Source organism: Daktulosphaira vitifoliae, unplaced genomic scaffold (genome assembly GCF_025091365.1).
Source record: "Daktulosphaira vitifoliae isolate Bord-2020 unplaced genomic scaffold, ASM2509136v1 Scaffold_3, whole genome shotgun sequence".
NCBI lineage: Eukaryota > Metazoa > Arthropoda > Insecta > Hemiptera > Phylloxeridae > Daktulosphaira > Daktulosphaira vitifoliae.
Window position 1 is genome coordinate 8,936,329 of NW_026099574.1, and position 19,569 is coordinate 8,955,897.

General features: G+C 29.5%; 1 protein-coding gene across 3 annotated transcripts; it reads left to right on the top strand.

The window, feature by feature from the left end:
- The first annotated feature begins 97 nt into the window (after window positions 1-97).
- On the top strand, window positions 98-14,033 carry LOC126901207 (terminal nucleotidyltransferase 5C). 3 transcript variants are annotated; one of them, XM_050677547.1, is made up of 2 exons: window positions 98-520; window positions 10,967-14,033. In XM_050677547.1, the coding sequence occupies exons 1-2, from the start codon at window positions 368-370 to the stop codon at window positions 12,248-12,250; spliced, it is 1,437 nt and encodes a 478-aa protein (XP_050533504.1). In that variant the 5' UTR covers window positions 98-367; the 3' UTR covers window positions 12,251-14,033. The 3 variants fall into 3 exon arrangements, with proteins under 3 accessions (XP_050533504.1, XP_050533505.1, XP_050533506.1); XM_050677548.1 differs by lacking the exon at window positions 98-520 and adding an exon at window positions 8,832-9,249; XM_050677549.1 differs by lacking the exon at window positions 98-520 and adding an exon at window positions 9,505-9,660.
- Window positions 14,034-19,569: the final 5,536 nt, after the last annotated feature.

Genomic DNA, 19,569 nt, shown 5'->3' on the forward strand with positions numbered 1-19,569 from the left:
GCTGATGACTGCCCTTACACAAGACCAGCCGATGTTGTCGAATCGTTCCTCACCGATGTGCAATTAATAGTGTCAGTAAGTGAACAATCTAGACGTTTTTTTCAAAAAAAAAGATTAAATTTACATGTTAATTTTTTTTTTGTTCTATTCTTAAATTGTGTTTCAAACCTCATTTATTTGTTATTATTTGCGTTTATTTACAACTATTAATCGCGAATCATTGAATAAATTTTAGTATTATAATATAATCGCGACGTTCAAATATCCGCAACTGCTTATCATTGCCGTTTTATCAATCGCAGACTCGGTCCCGTTGTCGCCGGTCGCCTGTATCGTGTAACATATAAATAAAGTTACTATTTTCATTATGTGGAACGACAATAATTATTATCGTCACAATTGCAATAGAAATTTTGGACCATTTTTTAGACGACGACATCAACAACAACCCTTTTATCGAGCGGACTATCAATCTAAAATGAAGTCAGTTGATCCAGGATCTCCGTTACCAGTTATGCAGGTAAGAGAATATTTTTAAACAAAATTATTATAATATTAGTAAATTATTTTATTTATATTTAGATTTTTAAAAGTAAATTGTAATTGTGTTTTCGTTGTGATAATTTTATGATCGCCATAACTTCATTCGATTGACTTTTCCAATAACATCAACTTAGTATGCAGGTTCATGTCTATTTACGGTTAATGATTAACTTGGGTTTTCACATTAATATAATTTTTTGATAAGTATTAAAAGATATTTTCTGACAAGTTTACATCTTAGAAGTCTACTATTGGTATTATTTTGTAGTATGTCGCCAATATTATTTTTATTAATAGAGCAGTCGCTCAAGAATGTTTTACTTTAATATTGAAAGTTTTCGTCAGTGATACGCGACCGGTGGTGTGATAACAACTAACGGTACTTACACAAACGTAGACACAATATGTGCTTTATATAATTGCTATTTAATACTTACAAAATTAAAAATATTAATGTATATGTAGTTTTTTTTTTTAATTTTTCTATTTCATGATACTCAATGTATGTCGTCAATGCGTTCATGAATGATATACATAAATCTATAAATTAATTCTATAGTTTTAATAACTTTAAATTTTTTTCAATTCTTGTTAGTTATTATTATTATGTATTTATAATTATTTTTACAACATAGGATTTTAATTAAGATTAAAACTTTTGTCATTATAAGTTAGAACAAATAGGAATCACTTAAGTAAACACAACAAATCAAAATGTGTATTTTATTTAAATTGTAAATTGTGTTATCTATCCTTACAATTACTATGTATATTTATTTTAAGTAATGTAATTTTAATTTTAATTGTTATTGTTATTGTGTAAACTATTCAAAAATTATTTATAGTCTAAACAAATAATCTTAATAAATCAAGTTACTAGACTGAAACAAGTTTTAAATCAGTGAACTTTAAGATTTCTCTTAGCTTTTAATTTGTCGCGCCCGCCATCATTGGACAGTGTTTATCTCATTAATACTAACGTTGGTATAATTGGTCGTGTAACTGTGACCAAATGTGGTGATGACGAAACTCGAAAGCTGCGGCCTACGTGTATATTGTTGTTGACGTCTACGAAGTCAAACAATATTTTTTTTCAACCCAAATATAAAAAATATTGATCCCGTAGTAAAATTATTAATTTTTATAAAAAATTATTCTAAAAATATATATTGAAATATATATAGAAATGAAAAAAAAATAATATTTTATGTTTCAATTTAAAAGTTAATTATAACACATTTCATTTTTTCTATATAGTAACCAACTAAAACGTTGTATACTAGTAAAAAAAAATACTAAAATTCGGCGAGCTATTTTGCTACTAAGTTCACAAATTGCTTATTTCCTTTATTTTAAAACTTAGTGTAATCATGTGACTTATTTTTATATTGACAAATGTATTGTTAACTTGTCATTAAATAACGATTTAAATTACTGCACATTGATTAAAGATCTTATTTTTTAAAGCAAATAAAAACTTTTAGGATAGGAATACTTAATTGATATATTTGCAAAGATTTGTTTAAATTAAGATAATAATTTTTTTACTAATATATTATTGAGGTATTTTATCATTCTATTTTTCTGATAGTTTCATACAGTTAGGTCAAATAAGCGTCCCAGTGTGTCATCATTCAACGAATTGTACCTTTTTTTTTTATTGAGTAGATATACGTGTTTAAACATTTTATTCTTGTTAATAATTATTATTTTCTTCTTTAAAACAAAATTACCACAACACATAATTTATTTTGTTAGGAATACAAAATCATTATTGGTAAATTATTTTCTCGGGCATTATGCTGATTCATTTTTTATTGTGCATTATTAATTCATTTAAAAACATTTAAGACTGAAAAATTAATCAGTTATTTTTAGCACGAAATACAAAAACGTTGTCATAGTGAAGCTTTGAGACTGATTAAGTCAGGACATCCTGGTTTTATTTTAACTTGAGTTTTGTTTATGCTTTTATCCTAAACTCTTCCAAAAGTTTCATTTTTTTTTTTTTTTACTATTATTTTAATGCAATTGTGTCAGAGTAATTGTTGCAGTAGACAGCAACAGCGGTGATACTACAATGAAAACGTTTTACCACCAATGACATTAATAATAATAACAATATTGATATATATATATATATATTTTTTTTTAACAACGCAGTTAGCGCGTTTGTTTAATCGTCGATTATGCACGCTGGGTATATATTATAGTTGGTTCACTATGGTGTTACGACAAAGGTATGTCGAGGCCACATTCTCTTTGCCCCTCGACTTATAGTCCAACGCACGTACCCCTTGACATTGTGGGTTCTATGCAGTTTAAGATATTTTTAGATTGATCTAAGTTCTTCTATCTATTCTATTCAGATTTTTTTACATTTTACCCAATCCAATGAAAAAGTATAAAATAAAATCGAAGATAGACTCTTATATTAATTAGTTAATTTATGTGCGTTTTTAATTAAAATAAATAGATTATGTAATAAAATACGTTCTCTGCAAAATAACCGAGAGAAAGAAAGACCTTGATGAATACACTCTCCTCCACAACATAAACTGTTTACGAATAACTACCTTAAACCAAGTAAACTGCTGCGTATGGCTGATCAAAGTAATTACAATAATGTTTTAAGAAAAACGACAACTATGACTCATTTGTTTACAGTGTTCTTTTTTTTTAGGCTCATCCCTACCGAATTATATTTTAGTTACAATTATTATAATTTACTTGTGTACTACTATTGAATAAATATTATTAATCCAGAGAATTATGTGCATAAAATTTCCAAACACATTAAAGTCTTAATATTAAATTGACCTATCGAAAATTAATTGAATTTTGATCTGTTTGCTTTTATATATTAGCTTCATTTTTAGGTAAACCTAATTTAATCTAATGTAATTGTTATCAAATATCAAAAGTTCAAGTAATTTTTTAATATGTAGTTGCATTACCTTTAAAAAATCTGTCATTTCATTTTTTATCGTTCATACTTTTTAAATTACCAAGTTCTAAACTACTAAAAATGTGTAGAATTTTTAAGTGATTATTTGAGACTATTGAAATACTTGCCAATTTTAAAATTCTTTATAATTCTTGTACTACTGTTTAAGATAATCCATTCATAAATTTTCCCTATATTCAATACATTTATACCCTGAATTTTATTCTTCAACATTTTTAAGACAATGTGTCTGTGTGTTATTCCTAGCAGATATACATGGTAATATCTATTTTAAACGTGCTCCGCTTCCAATGTCCGGATCTATTTTTGAGGCACTCCGCTAATGGAATGTTACAAATACTTTTTGCTATAAACTATCGGTTGTGCTGTGTTTTTGGATAATGAGTACTAAAGGATAAACTTAATCTATATTTAGTTAAAATATTATTATTTTCTCGAGATAATGTTTTTAATATCTTTCTTTTTAATCTCCTCATTTCTAGCATGGTAGTTATCATTTCTAATTCGATTACATTAATATAAGTATTAAGTATATTTGTTCACTAGTAAATATCAGCAATCAAATTTTGTTCGTACTATTTCTATTGGATTTTAAATTTCAGTGTCAAACTTTTTTAACCTATTAAATAGAGCTAAAAGAGTTATCCTCTGTATGGGGTAATCGATTGATTGTTATTTATAGTTTTCCTCACACATGCAGCATAAAAAAATTATTTTTTGCGTTGTAATTCTAGTGTAACTAACTTAACCGTGACAGCCATAACACATCTTATAGATTATGTTTTACGGGTATCGATTGTATACATAACTTTTTTTATTGATTTATGTTTCTTGAACTATTTTTATATTATAATTTTTGAAAGAACTACATAATATTGAATTCAATAATTTCAATTAGTTATATTAAAATAAAGTAGTACATTTAATCATTTCAAGTATTTTTTAAGTAATTTTTTAAATTCTATAAATTATTTTCTCATTAATGTTAAAAAATACAATTGACTAATGTAAAAATAAATTTATTTAGAGTTAATACAACGTTCACATTTTTAGTCGATTGACTAATCAAATAAAGTATAATTATTATATCCACTGTCCTTTAGTAATTTATTACTAATGTGTATTTATTATTTAGTAAGGTTTAAAAGTGAGAGTGTTATATAAGTCTTTTTATCCACTACAACACGCGTTCCACACAAATAAAACTTTTCATAACAAGACATAAAAAACGAATACATGCAATTTTTGCAAAAGTAAATTTATAATTTCCCAATGAAGAATATTTATTGGTTAAAACCAAGTTTTATTTACTACTTTTTCTAAAAATATTAAAAACCTTTTATCTTAAAATATTCTTTTAACTTATGATAACATAAAATTTTTGTTCACGTTGAAATGTCACACTATTTAATTATCTATAATTTAAAGCTGCAGATGTTTAATAATATTATTAACGGAATTCCTAAGAGTTATTTTACATGAGTAGTAAAAATATCTAAGTATTTATTTCTTCTATATATTACAGATAAATGTATTAGCAAATATTAATTTTTAATTTTAACTAACATACAAAAGAAAAAATAATATATCCTATTATTATATAATTATATAGTATATAATTATTTCCAATCGAGTTTGTCTTGTATTTATTCCTAAAGAAATAAATTTTACATAATTTAGTAAAAATAAAAATAGAACCTTACTACATAATAATTATGTAGCAAGACCTTAAATTGTGTCACTGCGACATTCCGAAAAGTTCTATTGAAATTATTTTTTAACAACGTTGCTAATTAAGAAAAAATAATATTTTAGATAACTAAAAGCTCAATTTTCAATAATTGATGTGTACATTATAACCCAATAATTCAATTCTGAATTACCATACAATTTTATCAACTATATACTAGATTACTACTTTAATATCTTATAAAATGCATAGAAAATTTTTTTCTTTATGAATAAATAATTATTGATTTGACTACTTGTTTAAACCCCATTTTACTTAACGAAAAGTAGGGTAAATTTAAACGACTAGGTAATTGTAAATCCATTTTTTCTCTTAGAATATTTAGCAGATTTTATTTTAGATTGAAAAGTTCTTATCCTTATATGTGTTGCTATCATATTAAATGCAAGTTCAAAATAAAAACTTGTATATTTATCTAAAAAATATGCATTTACAATTACCACAATTGTTTACAGCTACCCCACTTCACCCTAAAAAATTCTTATTATTTATATTTTTGCATATTAATTTTTCTTAAATTACTAAACAAAGATACGTGTAATTTATTACTTTATACTTGTCATATTATATTTTAATATTATTGAAATATGAATTATGAGTAATTGTTTATGTCTTAAGTTTCTTTGTTGATGCATACAAAAAAATATTTTTACAAAACTATTTTGGAGTCTAGAAAAGTTTTAATAAAAATATGTTGCAATTTTAAAAAACAAAATAATTTTTATAAAATAAGTAATAACTGATAATAAAATTAAACTTAAAGATTTTCTTCCGAGTATATATAATATTCAACTGTCTTTATAAAAAGGCGACAACTCTAGTTAAAATTAGGTATTGTGTATATCAGATTTTAAAATAAATCAAATAGTTTTATTTAAAAAATTTATAATTATTTTTTTTCTACATTCTTGAGACAAAAATACTTCTGAAAAAACCAGACAATTTATTTTATAATTTTTCAAATTATTGTTTACCAAGTGAGATGCATGCAATCTACTGAGCATTTTATTTCAATTATTAGATAAAAATTAGTGTTTAAAGCTCCATTAAAAAAATACACTATTATCTGCATCATAAATAAAAAAAAATTGCACTAGCTCCTATAATACTAACTACTAGGATAATATTGGTTAAAATTAAATAAAGCAATTGTACTTTTAATTTTTTTATGATTTTATAATTAAGTACGAAATTTCAATGCTCAAATTTTTGTTTACAATGACTTGGTAAACAATGAATTTAGGCAGTTCATTTGCTTTTTGGCTCACAAATAATAACAAAATAATCACTGTCTGTCTACTACAATTTTCGAATTCCTTATGATCACCGGAACTGATAGTGATTTACTCTAGCCTAACCCCCGATGGCTATAAATGATAACGAGACAATTGTATTATCCTAGGTATAGTGGTTTTTTGTTTTGTTTCTGCTTAATTATTTTTTTTTAGTTATATTTTTGTTATTTAACTCTATGTATTTGTGTAAAATAAGGATTATTTTAGCGTCTTAATTGTTTCTGATCATCTAAATATCCAGGTATATTTATTTAGACTATTTTATTAAAAGTATTGTGTTTTATTACTAAAACCGCGAAAATTCATTAGAAAAGATAAAGAAAAAATATATTAAATATGTTATGACATCAAGTCAACCTAATCAAAATATGAGATCTGAATAAAAACTGTCGTGTTATTTAACACTTAAAATATTGTATATTAATTTTAAAAATGTCCTCTGAATTAACCAAGTACAAAATAACTCGTTTTTAATATAGAACCTTCAAAATGTGTAATAATAAATAATGAGATAATATATTTCAATATTTTGAATGATTCACATTAACAGTTGTATAATGAGGTGTATTATTAATATTTTTTGTTTGTTAACCATACTTTAGTGTTATATTAATTACACATGAAAATGTTTTTTTTTACCGTAATAAATTTTCGGTTTACAGCTCCGAAATAAGTATTATAATTATAAAATATGATAAATCAATATTTTTTACTTTACTAGTACAAATTTAACTTTTTCTTTTTTTTTAAATATACAATTATTTTCGATAAAAAATAATAAATGACTCAGTGTTGTTATGGTATTTGTTTCATAAAAACAATTTTTAATATCTAAAAACTAATTCACCGTAAAAATATTTATATAACCTGACATTTTTTTGTTATCGAAAATCTTCGTTGTTTTGATAACGATACTCAAAGAATCTATTTATATTGTACAATAGCATTATTTAATTACTCCTTTTATAATGAACAATTACTCTAATAGTATTACAAAAAAAAAAAAAAAATTATGAATTATTAAAAATTAAGTTTGAAAATTTTTTTCGACTATTATTTCAGTAGAAATTTTAAAAACAAATATGACCTACCTCGCCAAATGCATTCAATGGGAATTCAACATAGTGTTGACGAAGGGTAAAATGAAGTGGGAGGGGGTGTGTTTGGAGTGGTAGTGGCCATGACGTAGGTTCTCGAATGACGTAACGCCACCCAACACCTACGCACGTTTCTAGCGCTGGTCCATTTGGATTGATACTTAGCAGAGAACAATTCTGCACTGTCGTTTTGCGTAAAACTACCCTTCGGTTCCCACGCCCACGCAGTTCATCCCCGACGTAAACGAGGACACAGTCTAACGATATTTTCTATCTACTTCCAAATTCTCAATCTACGTCATGTACTGTTGTGTTTCTCGACTTGTCCCTATTGACAATTGATTTTTTTACAATAAATGCGCTCTATTTTAGTGCCACTGCATTCGGGCGACTTTAAATAACTGTTGCTTTACTTTCATGATTCTATGAAGTGTACCTAATCCTTTTTGGGTTACTCGATAAAGTCGAATATTTATATCTAATTCGCATCGATTAATAATTAATAGCAAACATTCAGTGGCGGCTTTCGTGTTTTTAACGGGTATCCAACAGACAATAGAAACATTTTGCAGTGACACAGCTGTTGAAAGGAAATAAGAACACAACAAAAAAACTTTAATAATAGTATTTATGTTTAATGCATAACGATGTCCTACACAATTTATGGTAATAATTATGCATTTGACAATGTTACGCATTTAGTACGCCGAAACTAGTAAACAAAAGTTGATATTTTTTTTGTTCGTAGAATTAAAACGCCTTAAAGTTGTGTAATTTCAAATAATTGTATGTTATTAATAAATTATTTAAAAAAAATCTTTAATTAAATTTGGATAAAAATAAATGTTTGTTGTTTTCCTGAGCGCGTTACGGTCGTCATTTATCCGTGTACCTCCCCGAAATCGCTCCAAATGCCTCTTAAGGTAAAGATATGGGCAATGACATACTGACGCGCGTTGATCGTCTCTCGCTTCTGGTAGTCGCCTTGCCCTTAATGCGTTATTTTTAAACGTGGTGGCATCGTCGCTACTCCATTGCCATCGGTAGTAGGGGGCCCCCCGGATGCGGCGGCTGTACAATAATTTACAGACAGTACGATTAATACGGGGCGCTAGCGTTTGTCGGTTGGTGTGGAGGGGAGAACAACTCGGGTAACTATCGCTGACGACGGGCGACCGCCATATCGCCCTAGCATTCGGCAGTTCCGTTCCGTTTGCGGTGCTCGGCAATTGTGTTTGTATGTGAGTGTGTGCGCGCTGTCCCTTCGGTTCGACCCAACCAAGTGGCCGCGACTATAATCGTGTTATTAGAATCGTTTGGACGAATCGCAGTTGGCGTTGTCGAAGTATTTTGTTACCCACAAATTTTACAAGTGTGTGATCTCGATTTTTTTCGAAAAATCCGAAAATTAAAAACCTAAAGGAAATATTGGTATTATTATTATTGAATTTTAACATTTAGTGTGTATTGTACTACTACAGTCTTGATTATTTATAAATATATATTTATACATTGAATCATTTCGAAAACGTTGGTGCATAACAATATTGTGTGTGTGCTCGCTACCGTCTAATGGAAAAGGATTCAAATTTACAAGTACGCATATATCTAGTTTAACGCATAGTGTTAATTACTGTTTTAGTTGTAGGAAAAAAATGTATACGTATATTAAAAAAAAAAAAACGTCCCCTTGTTAACTTTGGCGCCCTGGAGTCGGAGAGCGCGCCATAGAATGTTCCAGAAGGTTCGCGCTACCGCCCCGCCCACGTCTAGCAGCTGCTTTGCTTCTACCGCGCTACATAGTTACTGTAGATTTCACTTTCCTCGCCTTTTAAGCTTTTATTTTCTATATATGTAAGTGCTGCACGTACGACAGTCCGTCTTTTAAGATATCATTTTTAACTCGATGCGTTTTTAAGTTTATATGCTGAAAATTTCCTTAAAATGTTGTTTTTTTAAAACTACAATTTTCATATTAGATTTTTATTTTAGTCACAATTATCACTGGTATGTACCTCTTACTATTGTACATTTTAATATACATATTATCATTGGACAAGTTGAATTTTTTTTAATGTTATGAAAAAGGGCAATAAAATTTTTTATATACAATTTTTTAAGTGTATCAGTAGCAACCGGAAATTCGGTTTCCATGATAATTGACCATTGTCACGAAGGTCGTATGCATTTTTGAGTAGTTTATTAGAAATATTGTTGTGGTTCACACATCGATGAACAGTTTTAAACGTTTCTTATCAACGTCGTTAATAAATTTATCGTTTCTTTATCAGCTTTTTAGTTGTTTTTTTCGTTGATTATTGTCAACAGTTTTTTTTTTAACTTAAGTTTCTCTGAAAACAACATAATATTACACAATCTAATTAATATTTGTTTAAAAATTATAAAAAAAAAAAATAACATCATGATCAAAAATAATTGCGGATATCTAATAATTATCGTGGATAAATAATTTTACTTGCTTACATTTGGTTTATTCTAAATAAATATTTTCTCGTCACGCCTATGACCTTCACTCGGATAACATCAGCTGTAGATCGTATTTTTGTTATTTTTGTTATACATAATAGTTGCAATACAAAAAAGTGTACCAGAAATACGTTAAAATTTAACATTTTTGGTCTGAAGAAACTTAAAAATATAGTGTTTACAATTTCAACGCAAAAAGTAAATAATAACAATCGCTATTAGAGAGCTGTTTTTTTCTTGAGTTTTCAACGTTATTATTATTACTTAAACATCTGTATAATATTTACCGTCTGATACTTGTTTTAAAATTTAAAACAAACGGTCGACATTTCTATTCAATACAATTTTTTTTTCACTTAATTTTATCAAAACTAATCAAACTTGCGTTCAGTGTTCTTTTTAAAACCATTTCGTTTATTTTAGTCGAGTCGCACTTACGTTTAACATTACCAGGCCCAAAGATAATCAAATAATTAAAAAAGTAGATTACTTTTTCATTATTTCGAATTTCCCCATAAAACGATAGTTGATTGGTGTTAGTTAACATATTATCTTGAATAAAAGGTAAATTTAAATTTGTGTCATTGACCCAATGTTAAAAAACATGTATCAAAAACATTTTATCGACCAATTTGAAATGTTTCATGAATTGTTGGTTGCTCATTAAGCGAAGTACTGATGACGTCTCGCTTGTCCTTGAACTCGTGGCCCATATAAATTTGATAAATCTTAGCACTTGTTCATGTAGGTTTGTCAATGAACCTATATTAATATACTTTTTCAATTCAATTCGTATTTAATGCTGACATTGTTTTTTCTGTTACAGAACGGACACCTAGACGTGTCTTCTAAGGACCTAGACCACATGCGGCCAGCTGCTATGCTGTCCACTTGTGGCGACGACCGCCAGAAGCCAGGCGGCCGTTCTCAAACAGATCTCAGCAGACTGGCAGTACTAAGTTACGAACAAGTGGCTCGGCTGAATGACGTCATGGACGAGACTGTAAGCATCCACGGTCGTGGTAATTTCCCAACTCTTGAAGTGCGTTTACGCGACCTAGTAGCTATGGTCAGAGACCGGCTACGCGCCCAAACAGCGCCTGAAGATGACGATGTGGCTTTCTCCGTTGAACCGGCCGAATCTGTCGACGAGCCATCTTCGTTCCAAGTGAACAGTATCAGACTGAACGGAGGTGCCGCCTCCCATGTGCTCACCACTGACACGCAGCCCTACAACGATTTGGATCTGATATTTAATATCAGCCTGTTGGGTAATCGCGACTTTGACCGTGTCAAATCAGCTGTACTCAGAGCGCTGGTCGATCTATTACCAGAAGGCGTCAGTCGAAAAAGGATGACGCCTTGTAGTATAAAAGAAGCTTACGTTAGTAAAATGGTCAAAGTCAACAAGGACGGCGACAGATGGTCTTTGATCTCACTAGGCACATTGCCCGGTCAAAGAAATGTCGAGCTGAAATTCGTGGATAAAATGAAAAGGCCATTCGAATTTTCCGTCGATTCGTTTCAAATTGTACTCGACTCTTTGTTACTGTTCTACGAGTGTAGTAGCGGTGTGCCAATCAGTGAAAACTTCTACCCGACCGTTGTAGGGGAATCTGTGTATGGCGACTTCCGCGATGCCATGTACCACTTGGAAAACAAACTGATCGTCACCAGAAACCCGGAAGAGATCCGAGGTGGAGGTCTGCTCAAGTACTGCAACCTGTTGTTACGCAACTACGCGCCCGATTATGATGGCGACGGCACCAAAAAACTCGAGCGTTACATGTGCTCTAGATTCTTCATCGACTTCTCAGACATTAACCAACAACGCGCCAAACTGGAAAACTACATGAAAAACCATTTTTGCGCACCTCAAGAAGAATATATGAAACTGCAGTACCTTAACGTTCTCAAGCAAGTAGTCGAGGAAAGCACCGTGTGCTTAATGATACACGAGAGGCACCAGACATTGGCGCTTATCGCCGAACTATCGTGGCAACTGATGGCTGGACACGGAATGTACTACTACTATCATCCGCCACCACAGATGACCATGTCCATGGGACATCACAGCCAACTACCCGCTACTCTCCATTGCCCATCATAAGCGCCCCGTTACATTTCGTCAAGAAAATCATGATACGTTTAACAATTTAACAAATCTTTTTGTTCGTATGTCTATTTATATATATTATGTTAATTATTATAATTTTTCAAGATCTCTCAAAAAAAAAAACAAAAAAAAAAAACACCAAAAATTTATGTAACACAAAAAAATTAAGGTCTCTCAACCTTCTGCCCGGCAATTGTATTTTATTAAGTTAATCGCCGAACAATGTTATTTTATCATGACACCGCGTTACCGAGCGAGGAAAAAACGTTCACGAAAACATCTTTGAAATACCTTTTTTCACTTTTTTTTTTGTCATACGTACAATTGCACATGCACATTTTAAAGTCAAATTTTGATTTATCACAAAAAAAAAAAAACTTTTTTTTTTAAGATAGAACACCATTATATAAAACTCGCGTACTTAATGAACTTGGTCCTTTGTATGTATATTTTTTTATTTTGGCAGCCATTGTTGACTATTGCTTTTGCATTAACCACGAAAAGAATTTTTATTTTATTTATACAATTTTTTCGTTTGAATGTCCGTTACCATCGGAAAAAGTAAAACTCTAATTTATACGAATAAAAAAATATTACTAGTTTGATAAATAAATGATAATTTGATGTGGGAAAATAATTTCTAAATTTACTTAGACGTGGTTCTTTTAATCGTACACCGATTTCGATATTAAACCAATTGTTCCGTATTATAAAGTCTACAAAATTATCTTTTATGCCTTACTATGTATAAGTGATAATATTTACTTATTAATGAGAGTACAAGCATTCGCTTCCGTATTTTTTTTTTGTCGGTCGTGTATTTTTTCCCGGGAGAGCTTATAGTTCTTAAAAAAAAAAAAACTAAAAAAAAAACAAAAAAAAATTAAATAAAAATTAAAAACGAAAAAACAATTTTACATTTTTATGATAAATATATAAATATATATGTTTATATATATATTATATACATACGTGTAACACTTATGTATACGTTTGTAAAAAATAATTATATTGATGATATTATATGATATTATATGATATAATTTATTTTCCATGAGATATAATATATTTAATTTTATCGTGTTTGTGATATCATTTAGCTGCGATTCTATTACAATTATTAAATATAAAAACGGATACACAACCATAAATAATTAAGGTATAGTAGAGAGATGTAAAAATATATTTAAGTGTGTACAATGTATGTGTGCGTGTGTTTGTTGTAAAGAAGAAAAACAGCACAATCACCGAATAATTTTGTTTTTTTGTTTTTATTCTTATTACCCAACGTTTTGTGTGTAGTTATTTGTCTTTTAAGTCGAAAAATATTATATAGTAAAAAAATATTAAAAAAAAAAAATAAAATATTTAGTAATATTATCTTATTTAATATTTATAACATTGCATTGTTTGTTGTAATAAACATTCCTAATGAAAAATTGAATGTGTTATATTGGAAAGAAATGATTAGATTGAAAAGCACACACAGTCACATTGTCTTCTAGTCTGTAAATCATATTTGTATAAAATAAATCCTATATTTTTTCAATGACAGCATCAAGCGGGTTTTCAATTTTTTTTTCCAATTTTTTATTCCTATGTATCATTGAAGTACGTTCATGTTATATTGTAATAATTATTATCAGTGAATATAATTTAATTGTGAATAGAAACGCATAATTGTACCATGTAATATCGACACGGTGAATGTACAACAATATTGTTAAATGTGAATATGTGTGTGCATTTGTTTCTTTTTTAACTGACGTTAGTACAAGTACTCGTTTATAAAAGTAACCGTAGAAGGTTTCCAGTATTAAAAAAGCGAGAGAATTTTTTATAATGAGGATTAAAATTAAATAAATACATCTCTTTGTCAAGCAATTTATTTTTTTTAAATATCCTAGAGTTATACAATGTTGTGATATTATGTCAATATATTATTAATTTTAATCGTTATATTAACTTAATATTGTACATATTATTATTATTATTATTATTATATTCATTTTTCGAATAATATTTTCTAATAATTTTCATCCATGATGATAACTCCCCCTTCAATTGTTGTCTACTGTCCCCGGTACATTTTTTTTTGCATGTGCCACTTCTATCTTCCACTAATCATAATAATTTTATATAATATTATATATTATTGTACATTTATAGTATACCCTTCTGCCTCTTTTTTTTTTTGTTATTGGTGAATATAGGTACCAACGCTAAACACGTTTTTAAGTGTTCACAATTGTGTTGTATATGTAAAAACAATGTTAAAATATAAGTATAATATAAGGCTGATGTCTTTTTAAGTTTATCTCTTATAATTATACATGTTAATCAAAAAAATAAATATTACTTGAAAGGTAAAAAAAATTGTTAATCTTATCTATGATGATATTATTTTAAATGCAACCATTAGTTTTATGAAAATCCAATTTTTTGAAATAAAAGAATATTTTAAATATATTATTATTATGATCATTATTTTATTATTATATATTATAGACTTGTTTAGCATAAAACTTATTGAAAAATTTAAATAAACAATTTTATTTGTGTAAAAAAACTGTTGTTTTTCTTAATAAATACGAAATACTTTCCTTATAATCTATTTTCGAGTGTGGTGAATAATAAAAAAATAATTAGCTCGACATGTATTTTTCTGCGGTCGATGACTGAACAATAATATTTTCATCGTTTGTACGTGACCATTGCGCATGAACATTCTCTTCAAGGAGACGACTGCTCGGCAGTGGGCCACGAGGAACCGTTTCCGACCTCACGACTATCGTGTGCTGTTTGCACCCGTCTGGGTTACAATAAACTATTGTTACCGCGTTGCAACGTGTTATCTGTTAGAATACTATTGAGCATAGTGTCTTTCAAAAACGAGACCTCTTTTTAACCGTTGCCTGTCGGCTAAGGGTAGTTGGACACGAAGGAGCTCGTTATTTTTTCTTTCCGGAGGGCAGCTGTTGCCATTCCAATAACCACGCTCGCAAACATCTGCCGGCAGTAGATCGGATTGTTAGCTGTGTTGGATTTTTTTTTTTTTTTATTCTTAACCGTTCAAGGCGCTAGTAGCCCCCCGAGCTGCCCGTCGTTCAAGGTTCGAATTTTGAACGCTTCTGAATATTACCGCGGTCTAGGATCGTTTCCATGGTATTTCCTTCGATTCAGTCGTTGTCATTACTCATTTCTCGCCCAAGGCGACCGACGGCAGTCACCCAACGGTAACTTAACCGCGACATTATGCAACACAATGTTTCCCGACCACGATCAGGTCCGTCGAAAAAACCCGCACACTATCTACACCGTTGATTCCATACATTCATCGATTGTTGTTGATATTCGCCGTGCCGTGCCAATATATAAATCGACAACGATCTACATAATATTCGTTCCGAAAAACAATCGCATTATCCTTGTGTATCTGCCGAATAATAACAATTTTTCGTATGACACGCAATGGTCGTAACAAAAAATGTTGACTGGTTGCCAAACTGTTCCACCGGCTGGTCCTTCAGGTGCTATGTAACTATGCACGATGCTACACAAGCCTAGTGTTGAACATCAGTAGCCAACACTTACATAATAAATTGTACACGAATATTAGCCAATGTTATTCTATTATACTCGCCGTTATATTTTTACCACAAAAATTGTTGGAAAAAGTTTTCAACAAACGCGGTCACGATTCGTTTGTTGGTGACCTTTACTGCTCACTCAGCAATTCATACAACGCACTTAAAAAATAATAATAAAACAAGTAAGTCGGAGCTTTTTATTCTGTAACGCTGCTGCGTTGGGTACAGTTTGCCAGCAGTCACTTTGCAACATTTGTAACATGATCGTAAAAATCATTCAATGCATTAACAGCCTGACTGATGATGCGTTTTATTAATTGTAATTTATCTTAAGGTAATGATAAGTCATTATATAACGAAAGAATGACCTACAGTCGTGATCGCACAACTAATGCACGCAAATACGACCGATCTGTTCATTATTTTACTTAATTTTTTTTTGGCGGGAAGGATTATGTAATCGTGTAAATTATGGTGGTGCGCTAAAGTCGTTTGAAACGAAAACGAACACTGGTTTTAAATGCCTCAACAGGCTTATTTATTGATTTAAAATTTGCTAACACGTGTAATTATAAGGTAACTCGACAATTCAATTTATCTGGCAATCATGAGATGTGTACTTAAAACAATTCCATTAATATATAACGGATCGTGGGCGTTCCTACTCATTTGGTAATAATTGGATAGAATTGAGAGTACACTTCTAAAATGACGCCAACAAAATGATTATTTAAATTTTTAACGGAAAGAAAATAATATGTATTTGAGGATGCTGAACATTTCATTTTTAGTGTGCTATCAAATGTCTTGTCATTTCATAAAACGAACGTTAGGATGTCGATGATTTTATAGTTTCATGCGATTTATTTGCATTTTAAAATAAGTAAGCGAATAAAAAAAATCTACACGAACTTAACAACTATTCATGCATATAATGCGCTTAAAATTATGCTTCTAAAAGAACAGAAATTATAATTAAACACGCAATATTTACATTAAAAGAAAAAACTACACGAAACTTTGTATAACAAGAGGTTAGTTGAAACTGGAATCTAAAATCAATGGCCTTAATACCCACTTAACACTAGCCGAAGTTTTCAACCCCTAAGTTTCTAACGGTTTCGAAATTTTTATTGAAAATTAATACTCTTATTACACAATAAGAGTACCACAATAAAGTACAAGTACTCTGTGTAATATTTGCTCATGTGTAATAACAAATCTAAAATATTTTCAACAGCTACGCTGTAACCTTGAACTTTGAGACCAAATTATAGTTTGCATTTTATGGCGTTTTTTCGGAGTTTTCAATCAAATTTTTTCTTTGACCAAATCATTAGTCTTGTACAATTTATATGAAAATATTTTTTACGATGTAAAACGTTTAATTTCTAATCGGCTAAAGGTTTTTGGAAACCTAATTGAAATTGGTTTGAATTAAATTAAAATTTTTAAATCAATAGCAGTGTTATTGAAAATTGGATTTGCCATTTTTCTTATACAAGCGATTTTTTTTTTATTTAACATTTGAAATGACCTTACACTATTTTTTTCATATTTAGTAACTGATTAATTAAAACTTTTACTGCTTATATGAATTTTCATTATTTCACCACAATAGTCAGAATGAAACAAAATAAGTATATGGAAATTTTGCGAATTATGTCACGGTATACTAATTTTAATCATAAAATACAAATAAATTTTCAAATTTCTGTGTTAAAAAATAAAATAAAGTCATGTCAAGATTCTTTCTCATTAAAAGAAAACCACGTAAATATTTATATTGTAAAAGTATAGCACTAATATTATGAATTAATTTTATTGGTGCAATACGTAAAATTTGTTTAATCGCACCTATTTACTGCGGAGCACTTGTGAAACTCGCAAAAATAAATACAGCACCCACGCTTGATTAATTTCAAATGTAAAATTCATGTGAATCAGGTATAGGTGTTCTGCTGTTGTACGATGGATTGGTACCCATAAAATTGTTACCACTGAACGAACATCAGCCATGATTTTTATTTAGTCAACAGGAAAATGTGTTGATTTCATGCCAAATTTACAATTTGTTGATTTTATCGGACGAGGAAATAAAAATAACTAAATTATACTTAATAAATAATTCATCTTCGCTTATGCTTTAACGTTACACCGAGAAAAATTACACAATATCAAAGAAATTCATCGAATAGGTTGGGTACTTCTGATAAGTTTCGAATATCAATTAATAATAACAAGAACATTAAGCTGCACATTATAATAATACATTAAAAAAAAAAAATCCAAACTGATACAGCAATCATTTATCACCTGTACATAGATGCAGTTTGAATGTGTTACATTACACGTGCGTTCAAATCGTGTATTGTCTGAAATTTGCCAATTAAACACTACCGGCAATCGTTTTTCTTGTAATGTTTTTTAATGTACAAAAGTAATAAAAACAGTTACACACGTGCCAAATCCACTACCTGGCCGATTATAAATTACAATTTATGTATCAATGTGTATATGGCGAACGTTTTTTTCCGCGATCTTAACAACGTGTCATATGGTGTATACCGTTTTTGCATAGTAATTATAGTCTCCACTAAAAAACTACAATCCATTACCAATGTGATCGATGGCATATCCAGTGGGGATAAGAGGGACAGCCCCCCTATTTATAGCAATATTCATATCTAAAATGAAGTGATGAGCAAAAAAAAAAAAAAATATATGGAATTTTGTAGATTTTCTTTTTACTATGATAACTTTTAGTGTTAACAAACTGTCCAAGATAGTTTCTTATATATTTCACGAGTGCTAACTGCGTAGTTAGTGCGGGTAATCTTCAGATTAACATTGTGTGCACAATAGGCAATAAGATATTACTCTCTGTTGCCTCTCCATCTAAAACTTGCTAGACTAATGAGGTAACGACAGATTACCTTAACGTTATCTTATTACTATTCATAATAAGTATGACATTAACCTTCAGAAAGTAATTGATGTTTTTACACTGGTAAATTGTAAGACATAGGTACACTTTCGATTAATACATTCGGGTGGTCTTTCAAATTAAACGTACAATCGTTCAATTTGTTGTGAACGCCCAAGTATAAACTTACTATTATTTAAGTGATCTAATACGAGAGCCTTGAACGAGGTGTAGTTTATCGAAATTACACGTTGCTCGGGTACACAAAAATGTTATCGTCTATGGGGTTGCATGTAATGTTTATTTTTTTCGATAATTATTTCGAAACTTTTACCAATTAATAAATAGCCCAAGCGTTTTTTTATAAAAAATACTTTTAAATGAAAAAATAATTTAACTCGATCGTTAAGATAATGTATCATTAAAATAATATGTCGGTAACTAAAAACCGAACGCCCTTGTGCAGGATATAGTTTCGATTAGCAGTTACTTTTTTTTTTTAATAATTCGATCGGTAATTCGAGGATGCACTCGCTATTGAAACACTTAAATGTACAGTTGTCTGCATTGAGTCCGTGTTATGCTAAATAGTATAATAGTTTATCCGTGTGTCTATATTATGTGTTTCGCTCTAGGCAAGGTCGTCGGTCTACCTTGTGTTTTGTTTCAATGGTTTAATCGATACTGGGTAAATGTGCCAAAATACTCGGATGTGTTCTACACACAATACAAGTTGCGCTATAATAAATAATTATTATTATTATATAGACACACACTCGCCATGTAATCATTTTTAT

Bases quoted from the DNA above. Each gene is read 5' to 3' on its own strand.
- LOC126901207 (XM_050677547.1), top strand. From the start codon at position 368: ATGTGGAACGACAATAATTATTATCGTCACAATTGCAATAGAAATTTT. The intron at 521-10,966 runs GTAAGAGAATAT...TTTCTGTTACAG, and splicing joins CTCCGTTACCAGTTATGCAG to AACGGACACCTAGACGTGTC.